The 27,258-nt window shown below is 37.4% G+C and overlaps 1 protein-coding gene and 1 long non-coding RNA gene across 8 annotated transcripts in view; one reads left to right on the top strand and one right to left on the bottom strand.

The window, feature by feature from the left end:
- LOC106028014 (uncharacterized) overlaps positions 1-5,192 on the bottom strand; it is a 31,073-nt gene extending 25,881 nt beyond the window's left edge. For all 6 annotated transcript variants that reach the window (XR_010043075.1, XR_010043076.1, XR_010043074.1 and 3 more), the window contains exon 1: positions 4,933-5,192. This is a non-coding gene — a long non-coding RNA (uncharacterized LOC106028014). The remainder of the gene's footprint in view (positions 1-4,932) is intronic.
- A 28-nt stretch (positions 5,193-5,220) lies between these two features.
- The window catches only part of Psmb2 (proteasome 20S subunit beta 2), a 37,703-nt gene continuing 15,665 nt past the window's right edge, over positions 5,221-27,258 (top strand). The window contains exons 1-3 of one of the 2 annotated variants that reach the window (XM_003471406.4): positions 5,223-5,434; positions 11,215-11,337; positions 15,158-15,228. In XM_003471406.4, coding sequence (XP_003471454.1) covers positions 5,344-5,434; positions 11,215-11,337; positions 15,158-15,228 — 285 coding nt within the window. In that variant the 5' untranslated portion in view covers positions 5,223-5,343. Of the gene's footprint in view, positions 5,435-11,214; positions 11,338-15,157; positions 15,229-27,258 lie in introns of both variants that reach the window. The other variant, XM_063236066.1, reaches the window with a different exon arrangement.

The raw sequence follows: 27,258 nt of genomic DNA, 5'->3' as shown, positions 1-27,258 counted from the left end.
TTGAGGCTTCTACATAGCCTCCAGTACTACAATATTGCTCATTATAGCAGTCAAGCAATTTTTTTGGTAATGAAGAATGAACCCAGGGCCTTGTATATGCTACACAAATGCTGCCATTAAACTACATTCCTAACCCTTTTTTTATTTTGTGGTACCGGGGATTGAACTCACAACCTCATGTTTGTCAGGCAGGTGCTTATGCCACTGAGCTAAATCCCTGGGCTTCCTTTTAAATTTTGAGATTACTGTGCCTGGATGAGGTTAAAATTTTATGAGTGAGTTCTGCCAACTGTTATGGATGTCCATCCTAATCATACAGTTATGAACAAATAAAAGGGTCTCACTCTTTATCAAAACCTTAACTTTGGGTAGGAGTATGGGTTCAATTCAGTCTTTCTAAAATTCCGTTGCTTTCCATATAAGTTCTGGGCCTGATCTTCAGCTCTCTGCCCTCAAGCTGTAAGAAATGAAGGTTCCTTTAATGATTATGCTGAGAGTTTCTTTTTTTTTTCTTTTGTCTTTTTATCGGTACCAGGGATCGAACTCACAACTGCCTGCTTGCAAGGCAGGCGCTTATGCCGCTGAGCTAAATCCCCAGCCCCTTTGCTGAGAGTTTCTGTACACTTTGCTTTCAAATTGGTTAACAGATTTGGTCTAATCAATTTCTCTCCTCAATGAATCAATGGCACTTGGCACCTAATTTCCTTGTCCTTATAATTACTTTCTCTCAAACTTTCAAATGTCCAACTTGTTTCATTTGTATCCCATTCAAGCTAGATACAGTGGCAGTCTTAGCAAGTGCACTGTTACAGCAGGTCAGGAACTGCTAACATTCTTTCCGCTACCAGTGTTAGCATCTTTATTGGCATTTAGTTAGTGTTTGATCCCACACCAGGATCCTTTGGAAAGTGTTTTGTAGAGATTTCTTCTGGTCCCAAATATTTTTTAGGTTGAGCTCCCTACAAGCAAACTAAAATAAGGATGCTTTTTCAAATTACTAACTGAATGAGTACTCTCAGAAGAAACAGTAAGGAAAGCAAGACAGTGGTGGGTAAAAGCTAAGCAAGCCGGCATGGTGGTGAACACTGTAATGCCAGCACTCTGGAAGCTAAGGTAAGAGGATTGCTGCAAGTTTGAGAGCAGCTTGAACTACACAGTGAGACCTTGTCTCAAAAAAACAAAAGCAAAAACAAAAACCCCAGCTAAGCAAAAATGTGGGCTGGAAACTGGCTTTAGAATGATCTCATAAAGAAACTCCAGAGGAAAAATTACATCTTACTTTTATTTTTTATGTTTTGTCTTTTTTCCTTTTTATCAGTACCAGGGATTGAACTCAAGACTGCCTGCTTGCAAGGCAGGCGCTTATGCTGCTGAGCTAAATCCCCAGTCCCTTGTCTTACTTTTAGTTAAGGGAACTGACCTTCTATCCCCATGTCAAGCATTGGCCAAGGGGTGTATGTAAGTACACAGCCTCCTATGCAAGGGTGACTTATTTGTCTGAGAAAAATTCTCTGATTAAATTGATAATTGTAAAAATATGCTAATTGTCAATTGTTATCAATCAACATTTATAAAAGTTAAACGCCAAAGCACATGTTCCTCAGGAACTTGAAGTTTACCCTTTAAGAGAGTCATAGCTTTATGATTGGGTTTCTTGATCCCATTACTGTGCAATTTTTGAAACTGGTTGTACTGATATAATTCTTGGACGTGGTCATGTCTGCATCATAACTCTGACTTTCTAAGTCAATTATTCTAAATCTTTAATTGGAGGAGATCTATTTAGTGAAATAGCACAAGTTAGGTCTTGAAAACCCACTTTCTTTTATACCAACAAGAACTTAGGGCAATTCTAGTATTTTCTGTGTGTGGTGCTGGGAATTGAATCCAGGGCCATGTGCGTGCAAAGCAAGAACTCTGCCACTGAGCCATATCCCCAGCCCTCTGGCTTTCAAAAATCTTAGGGCGGGGCTGGGGATTTAGCTCAGCGGCATAAGCACCTGCCTTGCAAGTGTGTGGTCATGAGTTCGATCCCTGGTACCGATAAAAAAGAAAAAAAGACAAAAAAAATCTTAGAGGGGAAGAGGAAAGAGCCATGTTAAAAGATTGTCAGACTTTTTTTTAAAAAGATTGCAAAAATTTTTTTTTGGAGATAGCAGATCCCTCAATTTAGAGTCTTGCAGCTTTTGTGATTAAATGAATATTTGTATATACAAAGGAAAGGTTCCAGAAGGATGCAGACATTTGGTGGGTAGTTACCTTTGGTGGAACGGGGAGAGATAATTAACTGTATATTGATGTGTGTGTGGGGTCCTCTGGCACTGTTTAAGAAAGAATATTTCTAGAATGATGGATGCAGCTATGTTCACAGAGAGATGGTTGACTTAATGACCTCACTGCCCTTGGGATCTACCCATGATAGATAGGCTGCCCCAAACTCTTCAGGCTCTACGTTCCTTTATTGGTGGAGAGCTGGAGGGAACATTCTCAGTGAAATAAGTACTCCAATTTCTGCAGAGGCAAATGAATTGCATATTTGTGTTTGGAGATACAATTGCAATTCTTTTTCTATCTCTCAGTAGGTCAGTATAAAGACAATTGTAGATGTCAAAACCTAATCATGTTTGTTTTTTTTTCAGAACTGTCACAAGATTTAAAAGAGATGGCTGGTTATTTTTCCCATTACAAGTAATGGTATGGGAGTGTAGCTCAGTGGTAAAATGCATGCATAGTATGAACAAAGTTCTGGGTTCAATTCTCAGTACCAAAAAATAAAAATGAACTAAAAAAATCCCCCCAAAACAAAAAAACCAAAATAAAAATAAAAACCAAGCAGTGTGTGCGTACTGCAAAACATCTAAACAAAACAAATGTGTATAAAATAAAAAGTGAAAGTTCTCACCAAATGAGTATATGTAACTTGACACTGGAACATCTGTAACCATATTTTTCATTAATACTTAAATTTTATTTTTTAAGTAAAATGGCATTATGCAAAATATAGGAAAGAATTATTTCACTTTCACATAATGTATCTTGGGCCACAGACTATCTAAATATCTAGATATATTTCTTTCTCTTTCGGGTAGTGGATATCAAACCTGGGTCACTCTATCACTGAGGTACATCTTTAGTCCTCCCTGCTTTTTGACATAGTCTTGGTAAATCACTAAAATTGCCCAGGCTGGGCTTGTCTTTGATTCTCCTGCCTCACCCTTACAGAGTGCTGGGATTAAAAATGTGAGCTATCTAGACTCTTTACTTTGAAACAAGTGTTTTTTGTTTATTTGTTTGCTTGTGGTGCTGGGGATCAAACTATGGCTTTGTGCATATAAGGCAAGAGTGCAACCACTGAACTGCATAGCCAGCTTTGAGACAAGGACTTCCTAATTTGCCCAGGTTGGCCTGGAACTTGTGATACTCCTGCTTCAGCCTCCTGAATAGCTGGGATTACAGGCCTGCATCACTATGCACAGCTATTTCATTCTTTTTCATGATTGCATAATATTCTGCTGAATGAATACATCATTGTTTATATAACAATTTCTCTACTTAGGCATGTAAATTTGTCCTTTTTTTCCCCACTATTGTTGCAGTGCAGCAACACAATATCTTGCAAGCAAATATTTGGATTATGTGTGAAAATGATTCTTTGAATGTATTTAAAAGATTATGTACAGTAGATCTGGGTGTGATAGTGCACACTTGTCATTCCAGCACTCTGGAAGACTGAGGTAGGAGGATTGCAAATTCAAGCCCAGGCTGGCCAATTTAGCTAAACTTTGTCTCTAGTAAATAAAAAAGTTAAAAGGGCTGGAGACATAGCTCAGTGAGAAGGTTCTAAGTTCAATCTCTAGCACCAGACACAAAGTATATTAAAGTGTTTTTTATTTTATTGCTGGAGATTTATTTTATGCTGGAGCATGCTAGGCAAGCATTCTACAAGTAACTGTAACCATGGCCACATGCCACTGCCCCGGTGTAAAAATGTCTTTTAAATTACAGACAATATATATTTATTAAAATTCTCCCAACATCTATTTATTTTCAAGCATTAGGATGATGTTCTGCAGATTTACAGTTTTATGTAGTCAAGTCTATCAAGTCTTTTCCTGCATTGCTTCTGGGTTTCATGTCACTTAGAAACACATCTCTTTCAATGATTATCACAATACTTTTCTAATTTCTTCTTTTTTTTTTTTTTTTTTTTTTTTTTTTGTCTTTTTCATTTTTATCGGTACTGGGGATCGAACTCACAACCGCCTGCTTGCAAGGCAGGTGCTTATGCCGCTGAGCTAAATTCTCAGCCCCTCTTCTATTGTTTTTTACGTTGGCTTAATGCTTACATTTTTAATCCAAACATACACTATTTTTGTTAATGATACAGGTAGAGTACTTCCTAAAATGATTACTTTTTCTCTAATCGAGTTTGCAAGAATTTCTGGTGAAATTTTTTACCCAGCAATGAAGGAAATTTAATTTCTAAGGACCCACCCCTCATTGGCAAAATGCCTCTTTGCTAGGCATTTTTAGAGTGCATAATTTTATCTGTAGGCGATTGTTTTTAGAGTCACTTTGGAACGCACTGTGTATCCCAGGCTGGCCTTTAACTTGTGGTCCTCTTGCTTCCACCCCACAAGTGCTTGGATTACAGGTGTGTGCCACCATGCCCGGCTTCAAGTGAAATTTATTTTATTTCGGTTGTTTAGCTTACTTTTTTCTTTTTCGGAGACAGGGTCTGGCTGCGTAATTCTGGCTGGTTTTGAACTCACAGCGTAGCCCAGTCTGCCCTCGAGCTCGTGGCAATCCTTTTGCCTAAGCCTCTCGAGTGCTGGGATTACAAACGTGCGCTACCACTCCCGGCTTCAAGTGAACTTTAAAATTCCATTCTGTAGATAAATTATGTGGTGGGCTGGGCGCGGTGGACTGTACCTGTAGACTCAGCTACTCCACAGGCAGTGGGAGGCGGATCGCTTGAACCCAGGAGTTCCGGGCCAACTTGGACAACACAGCAAGATCGTCTCAAAAAAAAAAAAAGCCAAAGCAAAGGAAGGGAAGAAAAAAAAGCAAACAAACAAACAAACAAACTTGTTGCACAAGGAAAGCACAGCGGATAGTAAGAAAATCCCTGTCCCGAACACTTAACAAAATACACATTACGCTGCTCTCGTTTTCCAACCTCTCGCGATAAAGTTTACGTCATCAAAGAGCGCCAGCGGTCGGAGTGGTCGCTCCACTTGCGCGTCCCGGACCCTGGTTCCACAGTGCTGTCTCACCTGCGAGGCAGAGAAGCCGGGAAATCCGTCTGTCTGTCGTACCTGCAACCTCGGGCTTTCCTCTATCATGGAGTACCTCATCGGCATTCAGGGCCCAGACTACGTCCTTGTGGCCTCCGACCGGGTGGCGGCCAGCAGTATTGTCCAGATGAAGGACGGTGAGCGGAAGCAGGAGAGGCCCGACTGGGCCTGGGTGAGGGCCGCCGGAGGGTGTTCGTGGGGTGTTGGGTGAGTCCTAGGGAGGTGCGGGAGGTGGAACGCAGCCTGTCTTAACCGCCTGTATTTTTAGAACTAAGGAGTCAAGCAGACAAGTCTGGCATTTGTTTCTGGGTCAGTGCTTTGCTAGGTGAGAGTGTGACAGTTTAAGCGTCTGCTGCGTACCAAGCTCCCTAGACTTCCAAAATCTCTGAAGAGCGTCTACTGTCGCTAAGTATAAGATTAGTTTGCTGGCGGCATAAGTGAGATCCTGGGGAGTGTGAGACTAGAACAAGAAGATTGGTATTTTCCTTCCACCTCCCCTCCCAAGCCACAGAGCCAGCCCTCCTTTTCTTGATGTCGCTGACTGCCAGGTGTTCCTTGTATTTAAGAAGTTAATGGAGTTAGGAGACCGAAGCCTTATCACTTAAGTGCATTATGACTTGGTGCAAGTTATTTTGCTGCGCCCAAATTTCCTCACTTGTTAGATTATTAATACCCAACTCAAAAGTTGTTGGGAGAACTGAGCTATGTATAAATGTTTAGCACTTGACAAATAATTAGTAGTCATAATGCGGAACACCTGTGTGTTAAGTACCATGTAAAGCGATTTACATCAAGTCATTTAACCTTTTGAGATAGGCTTTATTGTGTCTCCACTTTGCAGATGTTAGTTTGACTCACAGAAATTAAGAAATGTGTCTAAGATTGCCAGGTACGGTGGTGCACACTTGTAGTCCCAGCACTTGGGAGGCCGAGGCAGGAGGATACCAGCAAATTTCAAGACCAGCTTGGATCTCATGGTGAGACCGTGTCTTAAAAGTTAAAGAAAAAAGATATAAATTTGTCTAAGATCACAAATGACAAGAACCAGTGTTTAAATTTGTGCAGCCTGAGTCCAGGCCTTTTCCCTGTAAATACTATATCATACTGGCTCTTTATTAACAAGTACATACTCATACATAATTTTAAAAATGTTTTGTTTTTTGATCTACGAAGTCTAAGCGTATCGTTGATCAGTTATAGATTACTGTTGAAGTATTATGCTATGGTTCAGATGCTTTACAGTTCATTTGACAAGAAAATTTTTAGTATGCATGTGCACTGTATAGTGTTAAATGTTGAGGGATGCAAAGAAGAATAAGACAATGGACCATGCCTTTTTTTTTTTTTTTTTTGATCTGTTTGAGACATAGTTTCACTGCAGTTCAGGCTGGCCCTCAAACCCAAAGGGATTTTGCGCCTCAGCTTCCCAAGTGCTGGAATTACAGGTGTGCACGACCATGCCAGACTGGAGCTCTGTTTCAAAAGAAGTTACAATTCAGTAAGAAACTCAGATATGCATACAAATAATTACAGCACGATCTAGAAAGTGATGTGTCAAGCGCAATCAAACGTTTCAGGTAATATAGAGAAGAGATTGTTTCTGGTTGGAGGAATTTGGAAAAGTTTTGAGGAGAGATCACATTTGGTATTCTAGATGTGCACAAAGAAAATACTAATCTGGGACTTTTTGACATATATGAACAAAAAGTACTACTGCTTTTGTAAAGAGAAAGGCATTTATCTGATTTTCTGGCTGTGGCTCCTACCCAAGAAAATGGAAAGGCTTTTGAGAATCTTTTCTTGAGTTCTTTGTAAAGAAGAAAGACATACCTGGAATTGAATTGTTAAACATCTGTGGTATAGACTGCTCCTCAAGTGAGATTGCTGTGTGAAACTCCCATGTTTAGTTTGTGGTTCTGCCTGTAAATCAATCTCCAAAGGAGTAAATTTGTTTTGAAAGTAAATTTGACATTTATTTTGAATACTAAGGCCTTTGACAAGCAAGTGATTTTAGCATGAGATATAGTCTAGGAGGAGCAGTAACCCAGTAAATACCTTTATAAGTCTTCTGTTTTCTTGCATCATGTGTGTAAAATCACTTAGAAAAATAGGCTGTGCTTTTAGCCTGCTATATATACAGTACTAGGGGAATGCAACATATTTGTTATAGAGGATCCAACACATTAGATATAATCCATAGAAGGGACCAAGACATTTAAAAAAAGATAATTTTGTATGATAAAAGACCTATTACTAGTTAATACTGTTTTGGTTATTAAAATAGTGATTTCAGGAGTAAATACTGAGTATTCACAGAAAAGAAAGATCATTATGGTCTGGGAGAAAGATGAAATTGAGTTACTTCTTGAAAAATAGTTGAACTGAGGATTTAACTCAGTGGCTCAAGCACTTATCTGGTAAGTGCAAGATTGTTTGATCCCTGATATAAAAAAAAAAAAAAAAGAAAGAAAAAAAGTTGAAAATAATTGCATTCAACTTTCATTTACCCTTAGTCTTTTTTGGTATAGAAATTTTATGATAGAAATTTTAGTTTTGGGGCTGGGGATTTAGCTCAGTGGCATAAGCGCCTGCCTTGCAAGTGCACAGTCATCAGTTCGATGCCTGGTTCCAAAAAAAAAAGAAAAGAAAAGAAATTTTAGTATTGTCCAAGTAACTTGTGGCAGGTAGGCACTAATGTTACAAAGTAGCAACCATTTAAGACTCTCATTTTTTCAAGTATAAAATGATGCATTTATCAGTTTTTTAATGTCACTTTTTGATACTGTAGAGAAGATACTTTCCAAAAATTGCCTGCTCATTAAAGTTAAGTGGTTTAGCTGTCAGTTTGTGCAGTATAGTAAGTATGCCAATATACTGCTTCCTTGCTATTTGTTTGCCTTGGTAGGGTTGTACCCTGGGGCTCCTATGTGCTAGGCAAGTACTCCACCACTATGCAGCATCCCCAGCCATTTTTATTCTGAGACAGGGTCTCACCATTTAGCCAGTCTGATCTAGAACTTGCATCCTTCTGCCTCAACCTCCCAAGTAACTGAGATTACAGGCATGTGCCATTGTACCTAGCTCAGATTTTTTTCTTGTAAAAATAATGCAAACTTATTAAATAATATTTTCTTACAAAAGCAGTGCATGTTAAATGCAGGAATTTAAGAAATACTGACAAGCAAAAAGAAGGAAGTAAAAATTGACAGTGTTCTTAAGAACTTAGACTTACCTAAGGCAAGAATTTAGACTGTACCTTTCTGATCTTTTTTCTTTGTATGTGCATATATGTGTATATATATATGCAAGTGAATGTTTTTCTTTTATAACACAAGTTTGCAAACTACCATTCTTTAAATCTCCTGTAGTTTGTATAACAAATAAAAGTATGTGTGCTTAGGAGTTTTAAGGGAATTTGATATTATCTACAGGTATGTTTTATGTGGAGTTTTTTTCCTCAAAATCTTAGCCATGTTTCTAGTATCTACCACTCTCCAACACTTGTAAAATATTTGATAGTAGCATTTGTTCTTTAAATCCTATTAAGGGATTTTGATATTTCAAAAGCTTTCGTAGAGGAAACATGTCTCCCAGGGAAGATTATTCAGCATTATTTGAAAAATGAAAAGTGAAAGTGAAAGTAAGATAGGAAGATTTAGGCTTTTTCTGAAGCTGTAGACTGAATATGGTGTTTTCGTCCTTAGGCAGTAATTCCATTCTGAGTATTTATCTATCTAATCTGAATGAGTCTGGTTCAGCTAGATAAGGTTAGAGTATTATGATTTTTGTGAGGTATTTTAAATACTGTTAGAATATTTGCTTTGGTAGCCAATTTTCTCTTTCGCTTTAGAAGTAGAATTGGTTTACTTTATAAGGTGATTTATATTCTTTCAGCTGTTTTATTCTCTTTCTTGAGATGGTTCTTACATTTTGTTATAGCACTGTTCTTTTCAAGTATCTTTTTGTATATATATGTGTAACTCATTTGTATTTTTTTTATTTAAAGACAAAAAAGAAAGGACATAAAGCAGTAAAAGGGTACAAGTAATACAGAATATCAAGAAAAAAATATACAGTAAGAAATCACTAGTTAATAGGTTACATATTCTCTTCTTAGAAACAGTTGTCCAAATTATAAAATTAAAGCATATAAAGTGGACATTCATTCAGTGATATTGGAGACAGTTCCATTCAATGATCCAGCAAAAGCTCAGTAATATGGTTTTTCATCCTACACACTCAAACACACCTGCGGTTATATCCCTTAGTCCACCTTCCTTTCCTCTCTTTTTTACAATAACTATTATACTTTTTGGGTTTTATTCCTCCCACAGTTCTTATTACTTTTTTTGAAGAGAATAAAACCAAACGTGGCTAAGCAAAACAGAGTCAGAACACAAGGATGGGCATAGTACATGATGCAAAAATAGAATACCAGGTGATCAAAAGTGGTTACCATTGTGCCTCTTGCTATTTTTAAATTGAGTTGCCTATATCATCAGGTATAATAGAATTGATCAAAACAGTACAGAACAACACCAATAAAATCTACACTGACGACCTTTCAGGACTTTAAAAAAAGATAATAGTCAAACCATAATGGGCATCATAGTATATCTTATTGCCTTCAAAGTGGTTGCCTATACCCTCAAACTTGATACTATCCTACAAAACAGAATATAGTAAAATCAGACAGAACAAGATGGAGAGAGCAACACTGGGGTTCATGTCAGGTTAATAGGAAAACAAAAAAGTTACTATAATATATCCTTCTATTTTTAAATTTAGTTTTCCCTTAATTAAAAAAATGAGAAAAATAGATTAATTTAAAAAAAGGGGAGAGATTGAGATAAAAGAGGACATTGTAACAGAACAACGTAGGTCAGAACCGAACAATTTAAGCATCATTGGGTTTCACCACCAGATAATCTAACATAATAGTAGTCACCATAGTGCCTCTTTGCCTCTTTCCTTGAATTATTTGAGTATAACCTGGGTTGTTCGATTTTAGTATCTGTGATAGTACAAATAGCTATTTTGAAGAAAGCAACACAACATAAAAGCTAGTGCTGATTTAATATCATCTTGTTTTGAAGTCCCATCAAGCTATTGTACATCTGTTTCCACTGGTTTTAACATATTGTATCTTACTATATTTTATTATATGCGATAGGATAAATAAAATTTTTTATAGGCAGAGATAATATAGAAACCGTTGTTTGTTTTCTATTAGCTGGTTCTAAATACCCTGTAATTCTTTCATTCTCCTGAATGGCTTCACACTGTCTTGATATGCTTGATGCTATAGCATACGAAGTTATACTCAACTCATTTGTATTACTAGTAGAAACATTTCAGAGTTTGGTAGTTATGAATCTAAATATAATCACACTGGCTAGCTTTCTTCAGTTTTTCTCTTTTGGCTTATACCTTGCATTTTATTTTATTTTTTTCTGTCGGTACCGGGGATCGAACTCATGACTGCCTGTTTGCAAGGCAGGTGCTTATGCCACTGAGCTAAATCCCCAGCCCCTTATTCCTTGCATTTTAAATGCCTTTATATGTTTTAAACTGTATTTTAAAAACTCACCTGTTATGTATTTTGATGGTAGGAATTGAACCCAGAACTTTATGCATGCTTAGCACATTTTGTGCTATTAAGCAACACTCCCAAATTGTATTTTAAATTGTCAATTTTCATATATATTTTTCAATTGAAATTGACATTAGTAAAGTATGCTAGTAGTTTTAATATGAAAATGAGAGAAATGAATATATTGCCTACCAAAATCTTCTAAAGAAAATGATTATTAACATTTATCAGTATAGTAATTAGTAAACCTGTTTATGATTGCATGTATAATAGCCATCAAGTCCCATTAATACAATTTCTAATGTGAATTTTTTCTTTGAACAGATCATGACAAGATGTTTAAGATGAGTGAAAAAATCTTACTCTTATGTGTTGGAGAGGCTGGAGACACTGTACAATTTGCAGAATATATTCAGAAAAATGTGCAACTTTATAAGATGCGAAATGGTGGGTAAGACTGTGGTCAGCATATTATTAGTTTGCAAGGGCTGTCATAACGAAGTGACTTAAACAACAAAACCTTTCTTCCTAGTTCTGTAAACTGAAAGTCTCAGATCAAGTTATTAGCGTGGCTGATTTCTTGAGGCCTTTCTTTTTGACTTATAGATTTCTGCCTTCTCCCTATGCCTACACAAAATTTTTTTTGTCTGTACTATCTGTCCAACTGTTCTCTTTTTTTTTGGTACCTAGAATCAAACTCAAGGCCTCATACTTCCCAGCAGGTGCTGTACTGAGCTATGTCTCTGGCCCCAAATGTCTTCTTCTTAAAAGAAGAATACTAGTCATACTAGATTACTGTTCATCCTAATAACTTTGTTTTAATTTAATTGCATTTTAAAAACTATTCAGGGCTGGGGATTTAGCTCAGCAGCATAAGCGCCTGCCTGGCAAGTGCGAGGTTGTGAGTTCAATCCGTTGTACCACAAAAATAAATAAATGAATGAATGAATGAATGAATAAATAAATAAATAAATAAATAAAATAAAAACGGTATCCAGATACAGTTATATTCTGAGATACTGGGGTTAGGATTTCACCATGAGTTTTTGGAAGACACAATTCAGCTCATAACCACTGATTTTTCTTTACTTTTGAAATGAAGAATATTATTGAGCTGAGCATGGTGGCATATGTGTAACCCCAGCATTTGGGAGTCTGAAGTAATTGGATCAGGAATTCAAGGCCAGCCTGCCTATACTATATAATGAGACTTTGTCTCAAAACAAAACACAGAATAATATTCTTTACCAGCAGTCCTACATGTGAAAAATGTGTGGGCACATTTTTCATTTGCATCTAAAAGAAAACTTAATCTAGCTCCTAAAGTTCTAATTTTTCTTTTTCTTTCTTTCTTTCTTTCTTTTTTTTTTTTTTGGTACCAGAAACCAAATTCAGGACCTTGTGCTTGCCAGGCAGGCATTTGTGCTGCTCAGCTATATCCCCAGCCCCAAGTTCTAATCCTCCTGATCTTAAAAATTTTCTACAAAAATTCCACAGCACAGAACTACTATAATACTGATAATTGAACATCCTGGAGATTGGCAATGGTAATACTGAACTTTTTGACTATTATATTTTTGGAGGATGTAGTTTAAGCTGAAATGTGTTTAAATCTCAAGAGCTAAAAGTCCTAAATAAAATTTTGGCTTTGCTGTATTGTATGTGATAAATCATTTATCCTCTCTGGATCTTTATTTTCCTTATCTCGAAGATTGGATTGTAATTATGTTAATGGTAATACATATGAAAATGCTTTGTAAATTAAAGCTATGTGTAATTAGCAGGTACTTACTGTACCATGGAAGGGTTCTACCTTATATTCTTGGTAGCTTCCTGTCTAAAAAGAAAATTAGGACTTCTGTGAGTTTTCTCTTTTGTGAGGTTAATGAACTCTTCTAGTCCATGGGAAAGCCTCCCTATCAAATTGCTAGCCAGCAGTCTTCTGATCCAGGAGCATTTATGGTGGTACTTATTTCACAGTTAAGTAACACTTAACACCTACCACAATAAAACTACATGTTACATATGTAATTATATTCAAATTAAGACTTAGAGTATAACTTCCACTTAATTTAATTTGATTGAATTACATATGTAAAGTCACCAGGTAGCACATTTGGCATTATACATTTAATTCTATAACTGTTTTTGAAGATCTTACCTCTATTAAGTATAGTGCTTAATACTGCAGAGAATTCAAAGATGAACAAGGCTTAGTCCCTGACACTGAAGAACCTAATGACATGGTACTTAGGGCTAAGCAAGTTGGAGGGACGGCACTGATTCTGTTCCTAAAGTACAATAGGTCCAGCAAGATTTCACTCATCAACTGACCTGGGAATGAGCAAGGATTGCCAAAGGAAAATTGTGTTTGGTTAAGTTGCCCTTTTTTTTACATTACCTGTTAGGTAAGTTTTGCACGTGTAACCTTTTCTTTTTTTCTTTTTCCCTCTCTTTCTTCCTTTTCTTTTTCTTTCTTTTGTTTTCCTTTTCTTTCCTCTCTCTCCTTCTCTCCCTTTCTCTCCTCTCTTTCTTTATTGTATTGAGATTGAATTTAAGGAGGGCTGAGCTACATCCATAGCCCCTGTTTTTGCTTTTCTTTTGAGATGGGGATTTTGTTGAATTGCTGAAACTTGCAATCATCTTGCCTCAGTCTTCCTAATAGCTGGGTTATAGTAATTTTTAATACATGATAAAATTAAAGAACTGAGCTAAAATGTGAGAAAGAAGAAGTCCATATACAGGGGGCTGGGGATTTAGCTCAGCGGCATAAGCACCTGCCTTGCAAGCAGGCTGTTGTGAGTTCGATCCCTGGTACCGATAAAAAAGGAAAAAGGCAAAAAAAAAAAAAGTGCATATACAGATACTCAGACATCAGATTTTTCTGTGTTTAACATAGCTGCCAGGGGGATTCATAGAGAATAGAAAAGTATTCTTATTTGTCCATTATAGTTTAAAATGTATTAGTGGACTTATAAGGATGAACATGTGAAAATACCTAGCATAGACCCTGAAACATAGTGGCTACTCAGTATTACATTTTAGAGTTTTATCTTAAATCCTGGTCTATCCAATGCTGGTGTGTGTTACAGAGATAATCTAACCACAATGCTGTATTTTTCTGAACTCATATTTTCTATGTGAGTCTGCTGAATTGTACATTATTCTTGTCTTCTTTGACACTGGTCTCATTTTATTGGAGGTTAATTTCCAAAGTGCATAGTTAAATGTGTACTTCATGTCATTACTCTGGGTTGTACCCCGTTTTTTTTTTGTGGTGGTGCTGAGGATTGAACCCAGAGTCCTGTGCATGTAGAGCAAGAATTCTACCTCTGTGCTACGTCCCCAGCCCAGTTGTACCTTTTCTGACATTACAACTTCTTTCTCAGAAGTTTTATTTATTTTTTGGCACTGAGAATTAAACTTAGGACCTTGTGTTTGCCAAGCAAGAAGTTTTATTCTTGAAGGAATCATTTTTTAAAAATGTTGTGTGATAGAAACGTTTTTTCCTCCCTGTGGCATATATTTTTGAAAATTGCATTACACTTTATTTTTTCTTTTTTATGGTGCTGGAGATCGAATCCAGTGCCTTGTGTATGTAAGACAAGAGCTCTACCACTGAGCCCCATCCCCAGCCTTATACTTCTTAATGAGATTATTCTTAAAAAAATAAATAAATATAACTCTGAGGTTATCTTAATTTCTCACTTCTCCTACCATCTTTTTTTTTTTTAGTAAGAGGGATTAAACTCATGACCTCACACTTGCCAGGCAGGCACTTATGCCACTGAGCTAAATCTCTGGTCTCCTACTATCTTTTTAAAAATAATCTTTAGAAAGTTGGCATCTAGATCCCTGGTACTGATAAAAAATAGAAAAGAAAAAAAAACGTAAAAAAAAAAAAACTTGGCATCTGAAGACTTTTTTCCTTTTTTCATCACCTGAGTATTGGTATCTCCTTCCTTCTGCAGAGGAAATTGCAGTCTGCTAATGAATGCACATCTTAGCAAGCCTGTGAATTTGATCCTGTATAACAATCACTTTGATTCTACTTGTAGCCAAGAATTGCTGTCAGTACTAACTGGCTATTTCATAGCTGTTACATGAGGATAAAGACTAGAAGTAGGATTGTACCTCTTAGGCTGCGGACGTTATATATTCTGAGTGTATAAAGAATAATGGGCTTTAGGCAACAGGCATAGTGAAACAGGGTGCTGTTGTTCCTTTTGCTTCACTTTTAAGTATGATTTTTTATCTCTTGTACCAGGGTATGAGTTGTCTCCCACAGCAGCAGCTAATTTTACACGTCGAAACCTGGCTGACTGTCTTCGGAGTCGGGTAAGCAGTATTAGCTGGCAGCCTTAGAGAAGAGCAGAAAAATGTCCTTTTTCATCTTCCTGTTATACATGAGCAGTATTTTTGCCTTTTTTGGCCTTCCTGTGTTTCTATTGCAACTCATCCTTTTTAGTCCCTTTGGATTTGTTTTCTTTTTCCGCACAGTGGCTGATTAAAGCCAATAAAGCAAACATCTATTGCCAAAGAATGTGGCTGGGGCACACTAATATAGTCTGTGACAACCCCACCCCCTGTACCGTACCCCAAGGACTGTTTTTTGTGGGAGGAGGGCAGATTTAGATTCACAGCAAAATTAAGAGGAAAGTACAAAGATTTCTGCCTGTACCTGTATATAGCATCTTGCAATTATCAGAGTGGTATCCACCAGAGTGGTACATTAAGTTCATAGTTTGCATTAGGGTTCTGTCTTAGGTTCTGTAGGTTTGAACAAATATGTAATGACCTGTATCCTTTACTATAGAATTATACAGAGTATTTTCACTGCACTAAAAATTATGTGTGCTCCACCTCTTCAATCTCCTTTACCTGCTTAATTTCTAACCACCACTGATCCTTTTACTTTGCCATAGTTTTGCCTTTTTCATAATGTTTTATATTTGGAATCATACCTTGTGTAGGCTTTTCACATTGGCTTCTTTCACTTAGTAAAGAGAAATTCCTCCATGTCTTTTCATGGCTTGGTAGCTCATTTTTAACACTGAATAATATTTCTTTTTTTAGATGTACAGTTTTCTGTATCTAGTCACCAAGTATAGGACATCTTGATTGCTTCTAAGTTTGGACAGTTATGAATAAAGCTACTATAAATATCAGTATGCCAGCTTTGGTTTGGACATAAGTTTTCAATTCTTTTTCATAAATACCCAGGAGTGTGATTGTTAGTTCATACAGTATGTTTGGCTTTGCGAGAAGCTGCCAATTTTTTTTTTTTCAGATTGTTTCTTTTTTGTGCCAGGGATCAGACTCACGACCTCTGCTTGCCAGGCTGGCATTTGTGCTACTGACCTAAATCCCAGCCCTTTCAGAGTGTTTCCATAATGAACCATTTTTCTTAATTTCTGTGGTTAAACATCCCTACATGGGGTAGTGGAAGATAATGCAGATTTTCATTTTAAAATGGTTCACATCTTTCTATGATTTTTGTTTAAGACAAAGCTCAAATTGTTTCTCCTCACTTTATCAGGGCTTTTTCTATCTTAGAACTGTCTCAATTCTATTGAGAGCCTGTTAAAAGATATACCATAAAGGACTGAATGTATAGGATGTGCCAAGAAAGTTGTATGATTGCTAATGGTGTATTATTATTCCCTCCCACAGGGAATAAGTAAATAGAGCTTTAACCATGTGACCCTACCCCCTGTGCCTGTTTACTCAGCTATGAAATCGAGATAACTTCCCAACCCCACAGGAGTGCTAGGAAAATGAATGCTTGTAAATCATAATATTTAACATTCATATGACTTTTGCCCAAAGCATTTTACTTAATAATTTAATCTACTCACTATTCCACTGAGACAGATAGTAGTTAATTCTGTGTCACTGATACGAAGTGAAAGGCATAAAGTGGCAAAAGGATTAGATCAGGTAATACAGCAGGTCAGACAAAGCTATAATAATGGTAATATAATTACAATATTTGACTATTTTACCTTAAGATCAGTTCACTTCTTCAATAGTGTTTCTAGAACCCTGGTGGTGTTCATGGTTTGGGTTTCATTTGTACTAGACTAAACAAGTATACAAATTGTTTTTTATAAACTTAACTACAGATTTTTAAAAGTTTATTTTCTAGTGCCTAGTAATACTAGACTGAGAACATCTCAGTACATAGAATCTCTTTTAGGATTACCTTTGGCCAAGCACTTAGGCATTCTGAATGATCATGAAGTTTGAAGAGAAGCTAGAGATATGATGCATTGAGAAGAGACAAATTTACATAACTTGTTTTTGATCTGGCTGAAAAGTCCATGTTCTTTTCTTGTTCATTCCTCCTTGAGAGGGGAAAATGGGTCAGATACTACTTTCTTCCACGCAGAAGTTCAGTATTCACTAAAGAATATAGTATGTCATGGCTCCCTGTATAAATGTTTCTCTGACTTACCAGGCAGAACTGGAATGAGAATTCCAGCTTTGGGCACAATAAACACTTTATCATTAAATACTGCAGACATTAAGTAAATTAAGCTCCTTTTAGAATTGAGATAAGAGTGGCAATATGCTTCATGCAAATGCAATGAATCCCATTAATCTTCTCATAGCAGAAATGTTTGATGTCTTAAATATCCCTTGTAGACAGTAAGATGGGGCTCTAGTAAATATTGGCTAACTCTGCCTTGTGCTTTTACCATGGGTCCAATCTTTGTTCCTGTACCTTCTTATCAGAATAGATTATTAATTCTAAAGTAAGAGTTTGAAATAATTTTGTCTTTCTAGGAAGTACATAATCACTAAATTTGGTATATTTATGGTCACACTAGTTGGCACATGAGACTTACTTTTTGACTTAGCCAGTTACTGTGGAATACTTTGTGTCTCTGACTCAAAATTGTTTGATGTCCAGTTGCCTCGTGTGTCTGTGTGTGTGTGTGTGTGTAATTTAAAGGAGATACTGGATTACAAAGACATTTATTTACCAATTCATTATGCAGGACACAGGAGAATCTAATTTTGGGGGGCTTTTTTTGGTACTGAGGATTGAACTCGCGACTTTGCATTTGCCAGGCAGGCGCTTATACTACTGAGGTAAATCCCTGGCCTGAGAATCCAAATTTTTTTTTTTAAATCATTATATAGTTCACTGTATTTAGTAAAAAAATTCACTATATATTGATTTTTTTTTTTTTGGTACTGGGGATCAAACTCATGACTTTGTGCTTGCCAGGCAGGCACTTACACCACTGAGCTAAACCCCCAGCCCTATATATTGAATTTTATGTAAACCAATTTATTAAGATGCAGGCAATTTAGCATTGTGGTTAAAAGACAGTTTCTGGAATTAGACTGCTAGGGTTGACTGACTGGCTTGCTGTGTCTTTGGGTAAATTTAAGCTTAATTTTTCCTACTTAGAAAGATAATGGTATTTTGGGGCTGGGGATTTAACTCAGCGGCATAAGCGTCTGCCTTGCAAGTGTGTGGTTGTGAGTTCAATCCCTGGTACCGGTAAAGAAAAAAAAAAGAAAGATAATGGTGTTTTATACATTTGTTGTAAATAGTGAGTTAATCATGCAAAGCTCTTCACACAATATGTGGCACATATAACAGATTACTAAATGATCTTTGTTTATTTGCTGCTAGTACTATTTGGTCAGAGAAAATATTTTTCTATTTTGATGGTGCTGAGGATTAAACCCAGAGCCTTTGCACTGAGCTACTTTGCCAGTCTTTTTATTATTTTGAGACAGGATCTTGACTAGGTTTCCAAGTTGCCCAGGCCCAGCTTAAATTTGAATTTTCCTGTCTCAGCCTCCCAGAATGCTGGGGTTACAGGTATGTGCCACCATGCCATGCTGAAGAAGAAATTTAATGCACAAACTAGCTTACCATGGGAATTTTTTTGTTGTACTATATTTTTGTTGTCTTTTTGAGACGGGATCTCTATGCAGTTCAGGCTGGCCTTGGGCTCACTTTGTAGGCCTGGTTGGTCTCGAACTTGCAACAATCCTCCTGCTTCAGCATCCCAAGTGCTGGAATTATAAGCATGTACCACTGTGTCCGGCTGTTTTGCTACTTTTTTTTGTTTGGTCAACTGATTAATATATAATCTAGGAATTGGAGTGGGACCTTTTGTACTATACCACATCCCCAGCCAGTTTTTTACTTTTAACTTTGAGACAATTTCTCTCTGAGTTATTAAACTTCCCAGGGGTCAAACTGATCCTTTGCCTGGCCTCTCAGAGTGCTGAGATCATAGGTGTGTGCCACGATACACAGCTGTTGTGCTATTTTATAGTATTTTAAAACATCTCTTTCTCCCTGTCTCCCTGTCTGTCTCTTGTTCTTGCTTGCTCTCTCCTCCAGAATTCACAAAGCTCCATTCTCTAGCTCCCCGCCCCACATTTTTTTGTTAATTCCAAGATGAGGTCTTGCTAAGTTGATAAGCTGCCTAGGCTAACCTCAAATTTATGATACTCTTGCCTAACCTCCCACAGTGCTGGCTTTACAGGTATGTGCCGCCATTACTACCTGTTTTGTTATTTTACTTGAAAAGATCTGTTAATAAAATATTGTTTACAATGGATAGGGAAATAGAAATAGACATTGAGCATCTGTTATATGCCAGGATTTGTTCTAGATCTACACAATAGATTAACCTCTAGTTTTATAAGACTTTTTATTTAAATTAAATAAAATTGGGGCTGGGGATTTAGCTCAGCGACATAAGCACCTGCCTTGCAAGCAGGCGGTTGTGAGTTCAATCCCCGGTACCGATAAAAATGAAAAAGACTAAATAAATAAATAAATAAATAAATAAATAAAATTTAATTTTTAAAAATTTATTTTAAAATTTAATTTAATTGGGGGCTGGGGATTTAGCTCAGCGGCATAAGCGCCTGCCTTGCAAGCAGGCAGTCATGAGTTCGATCTCCAGTACCAATAAAAAGGAAAAAGACAAAAAAAAAAATTTAATTTAATTTTTAAAAATTTATTTATTTTTTGAGACAAGATCTTGGCTCTGTAGTCCAGGCTGGCCTTGAATGTTCTCTGTGCTTAGGATAGCTAGGCTGGCCTTGAACTCGAGACAGTCCTCCTGAGTGGTAGGATTATAGATCTATGCCAGCACACTCAGCTAAAATTCTTTTTTTTTTTTTTGTCTTTTTTGAGACGGAGTCTCACTATGCAGTTCAGGCTGGCCTTGAGCTCACTTTGTAGCCCACGCTGGTCTCGAACTCACAACGATCCTCCCACCTCAGCCTCTGGAGTGCTGGGATTACAGGCTTGAGCCACCACACCCGGCTGCTAAAATTCTTGATTATTAGAAAAAAATCAGTTTTTCAGCCACAGCCACATTTCAAGTGCTAGCTAGCTATCTATATTTGGTATCTATGATTTTTAGATCAACTTCATTGTGATAGAAAGTTCTGTTGTTTGGTACTCTTTTAAAGAGGTATGTTGGCTGGCAGGCTTGAGGTCATGAGTTCAATCCCCAGTACCTCCCACCCTGCCCCCCCAAAAAAAACAACTGTTAAAGCCAGGCATGCACCTGTAATCCCAGCACTTGGGAGATCAAGGTGGGAGGGTCACTGCAAGTTCGAGACCATCTTAAGCTACAAAGTGAGCCCAAGACCAGCCTGAACTGCATAGTGAGACCCTGTCTCAAAAAGACAAAGGGCTGGGAATTTAGCTCAGCATCAGAGCACCTCCCTGGCAAGCGCAAGGTCATGAGTTCAATCCCCGGTAACCCCACCCCCAGAAAAAAGACAAAAAAAAAAAGAGGGGGTGTGGGTATAGCTGAGCAGTTTTGCAGGCATGAGGTCATGAGTTCAATCCCCGGTACCACAAAAAAAAAAGAGATAGAGAAACATGTGGATCTTTTTCTTCTTTTTTAATTTAATTTAATTTTTTTGAGATAGAGTCTCATTGTATAATTCAGGCTACCTCTGAACTCACTATGTAGCCTAGGCTTGCCTTGAATTTGGGGCAGTCTTCTTGCCTCAACCTCCCAAGTGCTGGCATTACAGGTATATACCACCACACCCAGCTCTATTTCTTATTATGAGTCTGTCTGATGCCTATTACTCCCATTTTTTAAAAAAATAAGAGTGCTGAAACTGGTTCATAGAGAAGTTACATGTTTTCCTCAATATGTCCATGTACTGTGTATGTGTTTAAAGGCACATGGAAATAGGCTATAAAAGATTGAGCTAAGATTCTAACTTAAAATATACTCTTTCATGCATTTGGTTTTTAATTTTTTTAGTTACTAGAGTAATATACAAGTATATTGTACATTTAAGGGATCCTGAAATATTCGTTTCTATGAAAATGTCAAAATACTGACATAGATTACATAGGCAAGGTATGAAGGTACACCCATGTAGATATCAGCTGAGTAAATATTATTCACATAGGTCCGTATATACTGCTGAGAATTTATCATTTATGCAGTGGAAGGAAACTACAATAAATTATTTTTAGTGAATATAGGGGGAAAAAATCAGAAGCCTTTGTGCTTTTAATTTAAATGCACATGTACTTTACATTGATCTCCTGTAATACTAGCTCTCAGGAGGTTAAGGAAGAAGGATTGCTGTGGGTTTGAATCCAGCCTGAATTCCATAGTAAGACTGTCTCAGAAAACAAAAAAACAAAACCTAAAAACAAACATGAAAAACTGACATACAGGGGACTGGGGATATAGCTCAGTGGTGCAATGTCTGCTTGGCATTGTAAGATCATGAGTTCAATTCCCAATACCAAAAAACAAAACAAACAAACAAACAAAACAAAACCTACATTTAACTCTTCCTGGTTAAACTCCAAGGAAGAGAAAAAGGGCTTATTTTACTTTTCCTGTGGGTTTGACTCCCCAATTTAAAATATTTACCAGGTTTCTCTGAGCGTGAATTTAAAGTCAAGATATACCATGTTTCTAGTTCCTTTTGTGTACTTACTAGTTTATATAATCGTGAATAAATCATGTATATTTTCTGAGTTTCATATCTCTCCTCTGGTAAGGAAGAAGTGAAGGTGGCACATGCCAGTAATCCCCGCTCCTCGGGACTGCTGAGGCAGGAGGATTCCAAGTTCAAGCTCAGACTAGGAAACTTAGTGTGACCCTCTCTCAAAATGAAAATAGGAGAAAAAGGGATGGGATATAGTTCACTGAGAAGGCCCTTGGTACTCAGGGCAGGCAGGGAGAATCAGATGTGTCATTAAAAGAAAAGTATCAAATGATAACTGAAAATTAAGCATTGGTTCCATAAAATTTGTTTGAAATAATGAATGATACTACTCTGGAAACTATTTATTAAATGACTATCACTGAGAACCTAATATTTGGATTTTTAACCAGATTATTTTGAAAATTTTGTAATGCCTTACAGTTTGCACTATGCATAAGGACCTGCATGCTTAAATTCTTCTTATGTTTGGTTAATGGGTTGTAGAAGAAGACGATGAGTAATGGGGCCCTTTCTTACTTGGAATGAATTATGTGAATTAGTTTTGGTATAGTCCATCGGAATGCCCCCAATTTATTTATTACCATTTACTATCTCCATTTTATAGCTAAGGAGATTGAGGTATGAACTAGCCAAACTAATAGCCTTGAGGCACGTGGCATTTGTGGCAAGGCTTAGGTGACATACTAACCTCCATGTGTGTAATCTTCAGTACTTTACTTCTCACTGACCAGAGAGGTTTCATAGAATTTTTTTAAATGTTTGATAGCTTACTTGTAAATGCTTAGCATGTAGACAGCAGAAATAATAAATTAGAAAAATGTTCAGTTTTGTTTTTTTTTTTTTTTTTTTTTTTTGGTACTGGGAATTGAACTCACGACCTTGCACTTGCCAGGCAGGTGTTTTATGCCACTGAGCTAAATGCTCGGCCCTACAATAGTGGTTTTTAGACATGCAATGAAGCAGCCTTTGGAAACCCACCAAAAAAGACCAGTGTGGTGAAACTTTAGCTCTGTTTCATATAAATCAATTCTGTGTTTACCTGTTGTACATAAGGTTTTATTTGAAAAGCTAGTTTCACCATTCTTTTCCCACCATAGTTTAAAAAATAGTTGTTTCCAAAAATGACTCATTCCAGCACTCTGCCCTGCTTTTTAGTGTATTTGGTCTGTTTAGGTAGTAGGCATGTATAGCACATTTCTGCCCTAGAAGAATCCTGTGGCTTTACGCCTTCTATTCCTCACTTAAATTATCCTCTTAAACGCCTAAGGTGACTGGCACAAAGACATCTTTTGTTTATTTGTATCAGTGAGGTCATATGACCTCGTGAACATATGGTCCAGGTGAAACCTTGACTTTGCAGGTCTTATCCCCTAAACACCTCCAAACATTTGTTACATGTGATTAAAATATCACTAACAAAGGTAATTTCACATGCTTTTTGGCAAATATGGTTAGCAGGATGTGACATGACACAGTATTGCCTTCTCCCTCCATGTGCCATCTCCCTTGAGGTCTCATCACCCCTCTTCACCCCCATCTTACCCATGCCCAGGCTTGCCTTCCAGCTCACCTGCTCCAGATGGGCGGCACAGTGGGAGGACACTGGTAAAGGCAGATGTGTTTATTTTCCAGAGAAGAAATGTTGTACTGCTGCAGATGGCAGTGCCTTGGAGCAAGTGGCAGCCTTTGACACCACTGCCACACAGCCTGGGCATCTTGACAGACAGGGCTGGCTCACTTTCGGTGATGGGGAAATTTGGGTCAGGGAGCAGGAGAGCTGGAGAGCAGGGGCCAGAATGATAATCATGAAACTCTTGGACTTTCGGTACCAGCAACAGAAGCTCTTTACAAACCTGGGGAACAGTATTCTTCCCCGCCAAACCTCAGTCAGTTCATCTACTGTGCATCTCTGTTTTCACTGCAGGCAGAGTTCTGTGTATTCATTACTTTTGCCTCCTGGCCTAAATATGACATGAAATGAAAACTGGAAACATATGGCTACATTCAGATGGATATTCAATGGTACTGCAAAACACATGTGTATCCCAGGTCACATCTTGCAGGAGTCTCTGAGGATTAGGGGTGGCTCATGCCTGCCCCATTGGAGATATAGCTCTTCTATTTTTAGTGGTCATTTTGATTATCCAAAGGCCCAGGGACAGATGTGCATTGAAGTTGAGGTGTCTTAATTAATATGGCAACACTTGGTGCTTATAGTGTTTTTCTACCAAGAGAAATAAAATTTCTGACAGCTGCCCTTTTAAGTAAGCAGTTTGCTTACACAGTCATTAGGGCTTGACTAAGTATTAGGAAGACAGAATGGTTGAAGCATTACTTTTACTAGTCTCCTAAGAGGAGTAGCTTGAGATGATTCATCTTTGAAGCTACTGGCTTTATTAGGAAACCTTTTTCTCCCCTTCTTTTAAAAAAAAAAAAAATGTTGTGTTTTTCCCTACCACAGTGCTGATAGAGTTAGGAGTTTGCAGGTGTAAAGCCCTCCCCCTCCTTTCTCCATCTCTCTCCAGGGGGTTGGATGTGAGAAGGTGTTGCTTTCTCACTCAGTGAGCATGTATGTGCTACCCTGTTGGATGCCTGCTGTGAGCAGAGAGAACCCTATTCTGGTTGAATGAAATAAGCCTATCGGATGACTGGAATTGTGCAATCCCATAATGCCAGCTCTTCACTTAAAACCTCTTTTATCCACAACAGGGGTGAAACAATATAGGTAATTGATGCAGATCTGTATTGTTACAAAACTTTTATCTTAAAAATTATGTGGTGTCCTATTAAGATTTGGCGTAAACATAGAGCAGCAGAGTGCTTTGTCTCTTAATAAGAATAAGCTTTTATTTTAAAAATGTTCACTGTTAGAAACAAATTTGCCCTTAGTTTTTTTCTTTTCTTCTCTTTATTCCAGTACTGGGGATAGAACCCAGAGGGTATTATAAATGCTATACAAGTACTTTACCATTGAGTTATTGCCCACTTTATTTTATTTTGAAACAGGATCTCACTATTGCCTAGCCTGGCTTGTAACCTGTGTATCCTCTTGCCTCAGCCTTTTGAAAAACTGAGATTACAGAGATCTCCTTCATTACCCCCACCTTTTAAAATTGCTTTAAATTAGTGTGCTGGTTCAGGTAGACACACTTTTCATTCACACTCACAGACAGAAGCACACATATATCCTGGCATTTTGGTGTCTCTTTCACCTGCATGGATATGAGTTTATTAACTTATCTAAAAAGTCCCATGTTTTCTTTACTCTCTCCAAAAATACATATATTTAAATTGAAAGGCAGCAAGTAAGATGTTTTAGAGAAGAAAGTGGTGACAGTTTTATTTCTTAACCTGTAAAGTGGTTACATTTGTATTTATTGTATTCATCAGGCTGCCCATATATATTTTATGTACTTCTTTATTTGTTTCGTTTTTGGGGCAGTCTCACTTTGTAATGCAGGCTAGCCTTGAACTTACTATGTAGTCCAGGCTGATCTCAAACTCACAGTGATACTCCTGCCTCAGCCTTCCAAGTGCTGGGATTACAGGTGTGTACCACTATGCCTGGCTTTTATGTACTTTTATATGTATTATTTAATTTTTTAAAAAAAGATGTAAGAAAATAAAAGGGCAAGAAAACACTACACATTCAGATTTACCATTACCTTTGAGGGTAACTAAGAGTATTAAGAGCTGCAAATGCCTGTTATCCCAGTACTTGGGAGGCTGAGGCAAGACGATTGCTGTGAGTTTGAGTCCACTCAGGCTACGTAGTGAGTTCAAGGCCAGTGTGAACTGCATAGTGAGACCCTGTCTCAAAAAACCAAAACAAAAGCAAGTAAGATTAACTGGACTAGAAAGAAAAATATAACGAAAAAATAATCTCTGAATCTTTGTAAATAGAAATATTCTACCAAAATTGCTTATTTCTCTTTCTGATGACCCTGAATCAGGCAGCATATAGCCAAGATGTTCTGCGGCTGCTAATGTTCATTCAGCAGATCTCCAGCCTGCCTTGTCCATGGGGTTGAGGAAACAGGTGCAGAGTTCAGAGAGTCACTTAAGATGGGGAGCAGAGAAGTAGTCAGTCCTGTGGTAAATGACAAGTGCTAAGATACCAATACATAAAACTGCCCCGGAAACATAGGTTAGCCTGAGCCTTGGAGATTAGCTGTTTCCATTAGAAAGATAAAGCAAAACTAAAAGCACAGACCAAGGTGTATGAGAGAATATGTTAGGCATCATGTTTGAAAATGATGTTCAGGGCAGGGACAAATAGTTCTCTGAGCTTTCTACTCCTAATTTTATGTTTAACTGATAGAGTACTGTATACACATTAGGACTCTACTGAGTGAATATATATGCTATGTACTGTGTATACATATGTAAACATACAAAGACATTTGTCAATTAAGGCTGACAATTTTAAGGGAGTCATAAGAGATTGAAACTAGGATTATAGTCCATATTATGAAGATTTTGGTGAAAAAGCTTTATCATGTCAGGCTAGGTAACATACTTCTCATTCCAGCCTGAGCAGGAGCATCACAAGTTTGAGCTAACTTGTGCAATTTAGCAAGACCTCATTGCAAAATAAAATAAAAAGGCTAAGGATATAGCTTAGTGGTGAAACTTTTGCCTGCCATCCATGAGGCCCTGGGTTCCATGCTTACTTGCAGAGGGGTGGAGCGGAACTTTATCATAAAAGCAGTGAACTTCTGTGGAAGTTGGCCAAGAAGAAGTTAGTGTGATGAGATGAAATTTTATTAGATAATTGGCTGCTCTTTGGTGGAACATTTGGGGAAGAATGATGGAAGCAGAGAGACCTATGAAGCGTTTTCATATCCATTGAAGCTGTAGGAATAACTTGTGTCGGACTTGGATTTTAATGGGGAATGCTGTGTTCTAACAGAACAGCTCTTAAAGAGTCTTCCCCAGGAATTCTTTAGTCCCCTGTTAAATGCTATGGATATCTGAAAACATGTATAATTGTATATAGTCCAAAATGCCTTTTTTTCAAGAAACCGTGGTCTTTATCAACTCAGAAAGATGATCTACCTATAATGTACAGTATTCATAGATAATCATGGGCATGCTTAGCATGGACATCTTACATGCTTTGTAGTGTATAAGTCTGTAGCAAAGCATGGTTTCTGCATTTCAGTTTTTAAAGAACTAACTCAAAGTTATATGGAATCTTACATTTACCTGGAAACTGCCAGCTCATGAAAAAAAGTTCAAGTGGCCTTGTTGCAAACATGGTGTTGGTTTTGCCATTGCACAATCAGCAATTTTATTTTGATGTTATTTGGAGGGAAAGCAGTATTTTTGATTAGCAAGTAAAATTAATGTAGAAAACAAATACCGTGTGAACTAGTTGGTATAATA

This window comes from Cavia porcellus, unplaced genomic scaffold, assembly GCF_034190915.1.
Source record: "Cavia porcellus strain 051 isolate PalLab524CR breed Dunkin Hartley unplaced genomic scaffold, mCavPor4.1 scaffold_25, whole genome shotgun sequence".
NCBI classification, from domain to species: Eukaryota; Metazoa; Chordata; class Mammalia; order Rodentia; family Caviidae; genus Cavia; species Cavia porcellus.
This window is presented reverse-complemented; position numbering and strand designations above follow the sequence as displayed.